We start from the raw sequence: 12,212 nt of genomic DNA on the forward strand, positions 1-12,212 counted from the left end.
TGACACAAATACTTATACCCAGAACAGAAGTTTAACTTCTGTTCCGGGAAAAACAATGGAGTCATTGGTTAAGGAGGTGATACAGGATCACCTAGACAAGACAGCAGTAATAGTTCCAACACAGCATGGGTTTATAAAGGAAAAGTCTTGTCTGACCAATTTGACTGGATACTATGATGTGGTCACAAAGGAACTGGATGCAAAAAATAATTCTGATATCATATACTTGGATTTCAGGAAAGTTTTTGATACTATTTTACATGGAAGACTGCTGTACAAATTGGAGCGGTATGGCATTAAAGGCAAGTTGCTGCAATGGATAAAGGGTTGGCTGAGTGGGAGACGGCAGAGAGTGGTAATAAATGGACACTGCTCTACGTGGACTAATGTTATTAGCGGTGTCCCCCAGGGTTTAGTGCTGGGCCCATTGTTGTTTTGTGTATTTACCAATGATATTGATGAACGTATATCAGGCCTAATGTCCAAGTATGCAGATGATACAAAGGTTGGCAGAGTTGTTAATGACAGTAAAGACAGTATGCTACTGCAACAGGATGTAGAAAAGTTAGGCAGATGGGCTGAGAAGTGGCAACTGTTTCATCATTCTACTCTTCTGTTTGGTATGGGTTGATTCCCTATTTAGATATCGTCCTGCATTGTTGTCGATCTCTTGAATCTTGCATCATTTGTTGATAACTCTGGAAGCACTGGAGCCATTCTCTTTTGGGGTCTTCCTGGTGGTCTCTTATCTCCAATTCTTCTTGTCAGTACTACATTAGGCAGCCTGTGTTGTTTCATCCGGTTCACGTGTCCAAACCACCGAAGTTGTTTTTTGTAGATCTGCTCTATTATTCTGCATTCAAAATTTAGATCTCTCCTTACTTGTTCATTAGTTTTATGTTCTCTCCAATTGTTTTATCGATTTTCCTTAGACATCTCATTTCAACTGACATTATTTTTTGCCTTTCTTTTTTATTTATTCTCCAATTCTCTGATCCATAAGTTGCTGTGGGTATGATGACAGTTTCATATAGTTTAATTTTTAGAATATTTGAGATTTTATTGCTCTTCCATATGTTGTTTTGAGTTTGTTCATGTTTGTCCATCCGATGTTCAGTCTGTGATTAATTTGGTCAATATTACTTAGGTTTCCAGTTATTAGAAAGCCCAGATATACAAATTTTTGTACTTGTTCTATTTGTTGATTTTGGACTTTTATGTTTATGTCTTCTATGTTTTTTCTGATTTGTATTACTTTGGTTTTATTTATATTAATATTAATTGCATAATTGTTGCTTGCTTTATCAATGTTTGTTAATATTTCTTTTAGTCGTTCTTTGGTTTCTGTTAAAAATCACAATATCATCTGCATATTTTATGTGGTTTATATTTTTTCCATTTATTATTGTGCCTCTTTTTTCTTCAATTGATTTCATTAGTTCTTCTAGGTAGATATTAAATAGATATGGAGATAAAGGGTCCCTGCAAGACTCCTTTCTCTATTTCAAATTTCTCTGTTTTAAGGTTGTTGAATTTTACTATTGCTCTTGTATTTTTGTAGAAAATACAAGAGCAATAGTAAAATTGCTGTTGTATTTTCCTGCAGGATTCTAAATCCTGCTTATTTTCCCCTCATGTTTCTTTTTATGTTTTAAGTATCCTATTTTGTAAGATCCTTATAAATATTTTATATATATATGGTTTAAAAGGATAATGGGTCTATAATTCGACAATTTTCTTTATCCCCTTTTTTGTGTATAGGTACTATTATTCCACTTTTCCAGTCTTGGTGTCTTGTCAAGACACCCATTTCTGGGTGTCTTGTCATTCTTCATTTGGCTAATTGCTTTCTGAACTTCTTCTTTTGTTATCGAGGGTGCTTTATCTCTTCTATTATCTAAGGTAAGAGCATTTTTTCCTTTCCATTTGAACAGGGTTTGGTAATATTCTTTCCATATTTTTTTAATTTCTTGCATGTTTCCTGTTTTTATTTTTCATTGTCAGTGTTTTTGGGATGTATGTTTTAGAGAGTTCCTTTATAACCCGGTAAGTTGTTTTACAGTCGTGACATTTATTTGCCTCTTCGCACTGCTTTGCTTTGTCTTCCAACCATTTCCTTTTAGCAGCTTTACATAGGTTGTCTATTTTGTTTTTTAGGGTTTTATATTTTTTCCTTTTTTATTGACTATTTTCTTTGTTTAGGAGGTTTTTCATTTGTCTTTTTTCTGTCCACACATCTAAAATTTCTGTTGTAATTCAAGGATTATTTAGTTTTGGTTTTGTTCCTAAGGCTGCATCTTTAGTCATTTGTTTAGTTTTTTTCTCATATATTTTCTTTTTAAGGTTTTTAAGGCTGCATCTTTAGTCATTTGTTTAGTTTTTTTCTCATATATTTTCCACAGATGATGAATAGTTTATATCTTTTAATTTTTCTTGTAGTGTTTTCCCATAAATTTCCTTTATTTTGTCTTCTTCAAATCATGATATATTTAATGTTGCCCTATTGTTCTTTGGCTTCATATTTTTAAATTTCCATTTAATTGTTGCTGCTAGCAGTTCATGATCGGTGTCAATCTGTACTAAGAGTTTTAACATTTTGAATGGATGATTTCCAGTTGTTATTTATTAAAATGTAGTCGATACAGTATTTTTATTTCCATCTGGTGATGTCCATGTATACTTTTGTTGAGATCTGTGGTAGAACAGTGTGTTGGTGATGAATAGTTTATTTTCTTTGCAGAAGTTCAAGAGTTCTTCTTGCTAATTTCTATTTCCTATCCCAAATTTTCTTAATACGTCGCTGAAGTCTGTCGAAAAGCCTCCAACTTTTGTGTTAAAGTCTCCCATTATTATTAAAATATCTTTTTCGTTTGTGTTATCTATGGTTTCTCGTAGGTCTGAATAGAAGGCTTTTTGTTTGTTTCGGGATTTATTGGGTGCATCGGCAACTATGACCATAGTGCGCCATACATATGATAATTATGCATGCCATTTCTTCTCAAATAGAGAAAATGGAAAAAAGGAACCAGAAAGTAATTTTTTTTTTTTTTTTTTTTTTAGCTAACTAAAGGAGGTGATATACTTTAATTATCTTGAGAAAGTTATATATGCTTGAGACATTTGTTTCATTGTTTAAAAGTGAAGTAAGTGTAGGATCTTTTGTTGTGGCTGAAGTGCAAAGATTCTGGTGTTCTCTTGTATATTTTGTGCATTCAACCAGAATGTGTTTCACTGAGAGCATTGTATTACAGTGAAATAGAAGGCAGCTGTCTCTGTATCATCATGTGAGGAGTCTGGAGTGTATACCTGGATTATTTTTATGAAGATTCCTTTTTCTTTACCTTTTATTCTTAAACTTATCATTCTTGAGCTGTGTGGGTGAATTTCTATTATTGAATTTAATAGATATTTATTTACTATGAAAGTGACTCCTCCTCTACGTATGTTGTCTTTTCTCCCCGAGTAAAACATTCTTCCTTCTGTCATATACAGCGTTCCTTCTTCTGTCCAATGTGTCTCTGACATTCTTATGATATCCCATTTGATCTTTTTCAATTCTTCTTCTACCAATTTTATTTTCCCAGGCTTGTAAAGCGATCTTACATTTAGCATTGAGAGATACATTTCAGTTTTGGCTGACCATATAGCTTTTTTCACAGCTATAGTCTATGGTTTAAGAACAGCTGTGTCGGTTACCCAGGATGCGGTAGCATGACTGTTCATCTTACAATGACTGAGAACCATAAGGTTTAAGGCAGATAATGCAGCCGGCTTACCATTCCTCTGCTGCATAGTCCACAATTTAGATGGGACCAGTATTGTGGAAGAGTGACAGACTTCCACTGTTGCTGAAGATAGATCCTCCATCACCTGTAACCCAAGCAGGGGCCCATCCCAGGTACTGTTGACCGGAGCCATCCGAGCCCGGGGTTTTTTCACATGAGGTATGCTCCCTCCCTCCTCCTTTCTCATCCGGGCTTGGGACCAGCAATGACTGAAGTTTAACATAGACAAATGCAAAGTACTCCATATGGGTAGCAATAACCCGAGAGAAATGTATCAACTGTGTGGTACTACACCCAGGGAGGTGAATGAAAAAGACATAGACCTTGGGGGTAATTGTGCAGTCAGATATGAAGTTCTCTGAGCATTGCAGACAGGTTGCCAGAGCAGGTCATGGAATTTTGTCAATGATATATAGGAATTTTGATAGCAGAGACAAGGAGGTGATTATCCCTTTGTATAAGGCAATGGTCAGGCCACACCTTGAGTACTGTATACAAGTCTGGAGGCTTCATTTTATGAAGGATGTAGAATTCAGAGAAGGGCAACAAGATTGGTGAGAGGAACAAAGGGGTGAGCTTATGAAGAAAGGCTTAAGTTCTGCAAGTTGCAGCATCTGGAGACTAAGCACCTGCGAGGTGATCTGATTGAGGTGTATAAGGCTTTGAATGGTTTGAGCAGGCTCTATGCTGACGGGATACTTCCGCTTGCTCAGATTAAGAACCTGAGGAGACATAGATTCAAATTGAGGAAAGACAGTTGTAGAATAGATATGCGGAAGTTTGCCTTAGCCAGCGGGTAGTTGATTGCTGGAACAGACTTCCATCTCTTGTTGTGGAAGTTGATAGCTTAAATAAATTTAAGGCTGAACTAGACAAACATTTGGAGTAACCAAATGGGTGAAATGGGAAGGTTTTTTTTTTTTTTTTTTTTTTTTTGGCTGATGCTGTGTAAGCTTGCTTTCTTGCATCATATGCCTCAACTAATGCTAAGTCACTTTATGTTCAACTTTAAACTTTTGTATTTTTTTTTCCCAGCTTCCATAATTCTCAATTTTTGGAATATGCAGGATGATCCCCCCCCCCCCTTGCAATTTGGGCAAACTGGAGATGTTGCATTACAATCTGTTTGAACATGATCTTGGGATCCACATTTTGGGCATACAGTCAGTCCTCGTATAGCATGACAGTTGTGTTCCTAGAAACCCTCGTGCAATATAAACAACAGTCCCTATGGGAAAAATAGGGCTAGGTGCCGACCACCCAAGATTGAACACACATTTGTAACCAAAACATTACCAAACACAATAAATTATCGTAATAAAATACTTACATATTTTATTGCGACTATTACGTAATAAAATATTGCTAATGCTTTTGCTTCTATCGTAAGCAAACTTGTTTTTTGTTTGATTTTCTATTGAAACAGACGTTCCATCTCTTCCAATTCTTTGTGTATTAATCTAATGGATTTTAATTACACTTTGAGTTGTTCCTGCTATGAAAGTTGTTTTTATGCATCTTTCTAATTCTCGGTGTTGCCTCATTTAGGCCTGTAGCACGTGCAATATCACACGGTCTCTCATCTCGCTCAAAGCGTTTCACAATTTCATATTTTTTCTCTATCGACAGAGGCGGACTGGCCATAAGCCTTACCGGGGAAACCCCGGTGGGCCAAAGGCTGGTGTGATTTTGGCCATAAACACTAGTATGAGGCCACTACAAATTTTCCCGGGTAAGAATTTTTGACCCAGTCCGCCTCTGTTTATCGATATTGCTTTTCTTTTTCTCTCTGAATCTGCAGTGTCTTCAACAGGATGCTTCCTTTTCACACATTTTAAGTATTTTACTCATTTTTAGGGAATAAAGCACAATTACAAAATGAGGAGGCACGCTTGATACACATAAAGCTGCGCGCGTGTAGCAACTGAATAAACAACACCATAAAGGCAGAGGCACACTATTAACACTTCACATTTTACTAAAGCACATTTCTGGGGGTTACTACCATAAAACAATAAAAATAATTTCCAGTTGCATTTCTGCTAGTGGGATCTGTTATAAACCGGTAGTAAACTCGATCTAATTGCATTTGCGATAATACAGATAGTTGGAATTGTGTGGGTTTTTATGTTATTATGGTTAAATGTGTTTCCCCTTCACTGATATAAAAAACATAAATACATTTTCAGAATCTTCTCTTCATTCCTATCGTGTTGCGTTCAGTTGGGGTGATTCCGTGTTCAACTGCCATTTCTTGTAAACACAAAGGGGAATCATGCATAAGCGAATTCGGTTCGTGTTATATAAGATATCGTTCCCTTATTTATAAATCCTGTATGATCGAATTCGTGTAGTGTAAACACGTGTTATACAAGGACTGACTGTACATTGTTTGCTCGACATGTTGTCTGTGCAGTGACCCTATTACATTATAAACGCCAAGTTTTGTCATTTATAACAGCGAATTGGATTTGGAATATATGGGGCGAATATGACAATTTAGGTAATCTGCTTTAACACTATTTGGTAAGTTTGCCGTATTGAAAGTGGGTATCATACTACGGGTTGGAATGAGATTGCCATCCCTACGAGTCAGAATTCTCCAAGCTTGTACGACCTTTTGATCTTTCATTTCTTGGACAAGATACTCTTTTGTTACATTCAGAGATAACACCTTTGGAACTATTTAGGGTTGTGTGGGGAGAGATTTTAACAGGAATTCCCCCAAAAGTTGTAAGCTTTAACAATTCGGAATGTTTAGACTGTGTCGCTTCAACTAGTAAATCTCCTGACCGTAACTTCGAGCTTAAATACCAAAGATTGGTACAATTCTAAGCGCTTAGTTTGCACGTTACCTTGATCAGAATTGTACCAATCTTTGGTATTTGAGCTCGAAGGCGCTAATGCTGGATAGTTTTCTTTATCCATGTCGTCAGCTCCTTTTTGCCTTGGAGGATTAGCTTTTCCACCCAGCTTACCGGCCCTGTTACAGGGAGGCAGGAGCAGTGCTGCTTGTGGCCAAGCGTAGGAGTTAGTATGGTTAATAAACTAATATAGAGTAAAGAAAAAGTTACTTTCCTTTTCCTGGCTCTCTTTTTATACTTTTAAAAAGTAGAGCTAATTAACAAAAGAACTTATAAAACAAAGTAAAACAAGGAAAAACTCAGTCGCTCTAGAATGGTGATTTTGTAGCCAACTATATCATGATGGCGAGATGGAGAAGGCAGTTAAATTGAATAAAAAAGATAGCTTCTTCATTTTAAATCCAGAGAGTGTCTATGTAAACAACAGAAATTTTTTTATCCAGTGCATACTGTGGTGTTTTCCATTTTACATTCATGAGCAAAACATTATCATTACCCCGTCTCCACAAATGGATGGATCTCACAGCACATTGGAGTGATGTCAGCAATTGGTGCAGTATATATAGTGATGGCACAGGTAGTACTTGTCAGTTCATCACTGCAAAGCCCATGCAATGGAGAAAGGGAAGGACCTGATGGAGTTTGAAAGGAGTGATTTATGGTACTAGGAAGGCAGGGACCACCATCAATCTCAGCAAAGCAGAGATAGTTGGCCATTCAAGGGCTGCCATAATAAAGGTGTGGCGTAAATGGTCCAAAGAGGGACAAGCAACCACTGGTTAACATTCGAGGTGAACAGCAGTTAGTATATGCTCTCCAGGGCAACAGATGGCTCACAATCCCCCCACCCCTCAATTAACAGCAGACTATAATCAGGGCCCAGAGAGAAATGTTTCTGAGCATGCCATCCAGCAGATGATCTTGTGGATAGGCATGTGAACTGGTTAAACCTGTTCATGTGCCCACGTTGACTGAATGTCATTGATATCTCTGGCTGCAGTGAGTATGGGAGCACTATTCCAGATATTAAAAGAGTGGAAAAGAGATGCCTGGTCTGATGCATCAAAGTTCCAGCTCTGCCATGCCAATGGACATTATTATTATTATTACTAGCAACATAGTGCGGAGAAGCTTGAGGCTTATGTTGCACCAGCCAAAAAAAAAATTTCTGAGTTACCCTGAGAGAGAGAGAGAGAGAGAGAGAGAGAGAGAGAGAGAGAGAGAGAGAGAGTAGGGGAGAATCACCAAGAAAGAGAAGAATAATGATATCCACTCAGGATCCTGGGTGTGCCAAGCCCATACTCACCAGACGGTGAGTCCCTGGGGGGTGACATGCATATTTGATGGCAAGCAGGTGAACAGCTGCATTCAGACTGCAGAGCTGGACAAAAGCAGGCTGGCAATGGTGGTATCATGGTTTGGAGAATGTTTTCACAGACACCACCTGCCCCCCCCCCCCCCCATCGAGCATATCCTCACTGTCATATCTTACCCCAGCATTGTTTCGGACCAAGTTTTGCCCTAAATGGTGACCACGTATTCAGCTTGATCTTCAAGCCATTCCACAATGTGCAGGAAGAGCTTGAGGATTAAGTCCAAGCATTTTGTGTGCTCCACTGGCTGCCAAATTCCCCCAACCTCAATCCCATCAAACATTTGTGAGATGCAGTAAAACATATCATTCATCAGTCCATGCCAGTTCCTCACCCCATTGTCAAACTCCAAGACATCCTTCTAATCAGCTAGCCAAGAATACTCAAAGACACCATCCATGGTCCATGGAAGTCGATGCCATGCTGCAAGCAGTTATCACAGTGAAAGGAAGCCCAACATATTAGGTAGGATCATAATATTTTGGTTCACAAGTGCAGCTTCCAATAAACGAATCCTTGAAATTTTGTTAGTTGATGCAAAACACATTGAAGATGGAATGTATAATAATATTTTTTTCCAAAAAAACAATTTGTTGTGAAGATTGCTCCTCAATCTAAAAGTTCAAAGAATAGACACTTGTTTGAAAGTGTATTTGGAGATTCAGTTGTGTTAACAGAGCAGCATGAAATTGATAAAAGTCATTGGAGGAGTCGAAAGACTCCTTCACTCCAAAGGTTCTTGCACACCTGGCTTGGGTGTTAAAAGAATAAAGGTTGAAATACAGCAAGGGGGGGGAGGTCATTTTCACTGTCTGTTGTTGTTGTTTGGTTTTTAGGAGCATTAGCAACTAAGGCCATATTGCTCGGGGATATGCGGTGGTCATTCCCTGACCTTTCCGCATCCTCCGTATTTGGTGGTGACGGGCTCAAACCCCGGTCTAATCAAGAAGCGTGCGCTACGCACTGCTGCTCCTTCCCACCTGGCTATGGAGGCGCCTCACTGTCTGGGAACAAGCACCAGTATGATGTGTTGATGCTGTCCGATCATACCTTAATCCGAAATCACATGGTATAATGGTGTTTTAGCTGTAAATTTTTCATCAATGCTGATACACTATATATCATCTCCCCTCCAATGTAACTCCTAATGTCCTTCAAAATTTGATGTCTCCAGGCCCATACAGTGCTGTTAATCAACTTTCATAGATCCAAATATTAATATGAATGCTACAAAAATATATATTTAAAGTAAAGTGATGCACTAATTAAAAAAAAAAAAAAAAAAAAAGTTATAGTTATATATCAGCTTTACTTACAAGATCCCAATCAATACTTTTAAAGAAAGGATGAGATGTTATATCGGAAAAGCCTGTCTGTGGATGACATCCAAGTCTCTCTGCCGGATTCTGAAAATAAATGGAACACAGATTACAAAATTATTGTTATTTATTATACAAACTATTAAATTTGCTGAAATCAAATTTTCAAAACATTATTATTATTTTGGTTAAAGTTCTAAATTGTTACTACTAACACTAGCTAACTAATTAATACAATTAAATATCAATTACAGTAAAACTTAATTTGAGCAGTCTGGCTCTGGGTTCTGATGGCATTTCTCCATTTATTGTCAAAATCTGTGCTACTGAGCTTGCATATGTGTGTTGTTTTTTCACACTTTCTTATTCTACTGGTATTTTTCCTTCTGCTTGAAATTTTGCTCATATTCAGTTATTTTCTAAAGAGGGCAACAAATCCCTTTCTTCAAACTATCCTGCATTGCACTTACCTCCACTATTTCCAAAGTAATGGAGAAATTCATCAACTGCCAATCCTTAAGCTATCTGGAAACCTTCTATCTGATCAATGATTGCCAATAAGAATTCCACCAGTGTCAAACCATTCATGATATATTGTCTTATGTCACTCATTTTTTGACAGAATCGATGGAAAAATCTGGTGAAACTCAATAAAGGTCTTCTAAACAAGCTCCCATCTTATGGCATGATGACTGTGTTTTGCAATTGCATATCCAGTTTTATCTCTAAATACTCACAGAGGGTAATGGTAGACAATACTCTATATTCTAACTTCTCCACTAATGCTAGTGTTCCCCAAAGGTTCAGCTGTTTCTCCCATTAATGTCCTTGTATACTAATAACTTCAATTCATTAGAAATCCTATCCATAGAGTTCCTGATGATAGCACACTACCTTTCATTTTCCATTTTGAGAACCAAACCTTGTACTGCACAAACAGCTTCAACTTAGTATTAGTAATGGCTGCATGGTGCAAGAAAGCCTATGGCTTATGCAGCACCAGCCAAAAAAAAAAAAAAAAAAAAAAAGAAAAAAAAAATAATGATAAAAAAATAAATAAACAATAAAAAAAAATAAATAAAAAATAAAAAATAAATAAATAAACAATAAAAAAAATAAATAAAAAATAAAAAATAAATAAATAATGATAATTAATAAAATAAAAGGAAATTAAACCTATCATCCTATGCGCTTCCCTGACCCGAAGGTACTATCCAGATGACCTTTGAATTTCCCCAACTGTCAGCCTCTACTACCCATGTAGGCAACTTATTCCAGTAATTTATAACTCGCTGGCTAAAATAAAACTTCCTGCAGTCCAATCTAAACATTTCCCCCCATAACTTCAATTTATGTCCTCTAGTTCTAGCATCATTTATAATCTTGAAAATTTTGTCCTCATTAATTTTACTGATGCCTCTCAGAGCCTTAAACACCTCAATCAAATTTCCTCTAAGGTGTCTAGTTTCCAAACTCTGCAACCCACATATTCGAAGTCTTTCTTCATAAGGACGCCCTTTTGCCGATCTCACCAGGCGAGTTACCCATCTTTGCACCCTTTCAAGAAGCTTGATGTCTTTCTATAGGTGCAGTCTCCATACTTGAACACAGTATTCCAAGTGTGGTCTAACAAAAGCCTTATATAATGGGATTATCACATCCCTATCTCTTCTTGCATAAGTTCGATAGATCATCGATAGGACACCATGGGCCTTCCTTGCAACCTGTTTACAATGCTCAGAGAATTTCATGTCTGACTGTATCATAACACCCAAGTCCCTTTCCTCCAGTACTGCGTTTAATTGAACTCCACCAAGTGAATAAGTTATTTTGGGATTACTGTTTCCCAGGTGTAATACCTTACTTTTGTTGGATTAAAGCATAGCTGCCATTTTTCTGATCATTCCTGAAGTCTATCTAGGTCTCTCTGAAGAAGCTCAGCTTGACAGTGATCATTAACTACTCTACCAATTTCTTCAACATCATCTGCAAATTTAGACATCATGCCCTCTATCCCTTCATCGATGTCGTGTATGAAAATTAAAAACAACAGTGGTCCTAATACTGATCCTTGGGGAACCCCACTTCTTACATCAACCCAAGGCCGACCGGGCTAGCCGGGTGGGTAAAGTGCCTGCCTGGCAACCCAAAGATCGCAGGTTCGATTCCCATATCGGGCTTAGTGCACCTCCCAATGTTTTTGCAGTACTTGCAAAGTACTGCAAAAACATTGGGAGGTGCATTATGGCCACAGAAGCCTATGCGCCAACAACTACAAAAAAAAAAAAAAAAAAAAAAATATCAACCCAATCTGAGGAATAGCCATTTATCACAACTCTCTGCCTCCTGCCCTGAAGCCATCCTGCTATCCATCTAAGGATTTTCCCAGTGATTCCAACCTGTTCCAGCTTATAAAGCAACCGCTCATGTGGGACTGAATCAAAAGCTTTGCTGAAATCTAAATAAACAATGTCGAAATTATTCCCTAAATCCAGCTCATGAGTGACCCTTTCAAAATAGCGAACCAGATTTGTTAAACATGATTTTCCCTTTACAAAACTATGCTGAGTATCCTTGAGAATTTCAATTTGATCCAAATGATCCTGAATTCCACCCTTGATCATTGCCTCCATGATTTTCTCTACTACTGAAGTCAGACTGACAGGTCGATAATTTCCAACTTCACTTTTAGAGCCACCCTTATGTATGGGAGATACATTTGCACTTTTCCAATCCAAGGGAATCTCCCCAGAGTCTAGTGATGCTCGCATAATTAGCCTCAATGGTTCAATGCACTCGCTTGCCGCCTCTCTTAAGATTATAGGGTATATTCCATCAACTCCAGGAGCCTTACTGGTCTGTAGGCTCGAA

General features: G+C 37.6%; 1 protein-coding gene across 3 annotated transcripts in view; it reads right to left on the minus strand.

The window, feature by feature from the left end:
- aPKC (protein kinase C iota type) overlaps window positions 1-12,212 on the minus strand; it is a 424,352-nt gene that overhangs the window by 40,420 nt on the left and 371,720 nt on the right. For all 3 annotated transcript variants that reach the window (XM_090389406.1, XM_090389407.1, XM_090389405.1), the window contains one exon: window positions 9,339-9,428. In XM_090389406.1, coding sequence (XP_090245532.1) covers window positions 9,339-9,428 — 90 coding nt within the window. The remainder of the gene's footprint in view (window positions 1-9,338; window positions 9,429-12,212) is intronic.

This window comes from Mastigoproctus giganteus, unplaced genomic scaffold (genome assembly GCF_048544385.1).
Source record: "Mastigoproctus giganteus isolate SK-2022 unplaced genomic scaffold, ASM4854438v1 scaffold_16, whole genome shotgun sequence".
NCBI classification, from domain to species: Eukaryota; Metazoa; Arthropoda; class Arachnida; order Uropygi; family Thelyphonidae; genus Mastigoproctus; species Mastigoproctus giganteus.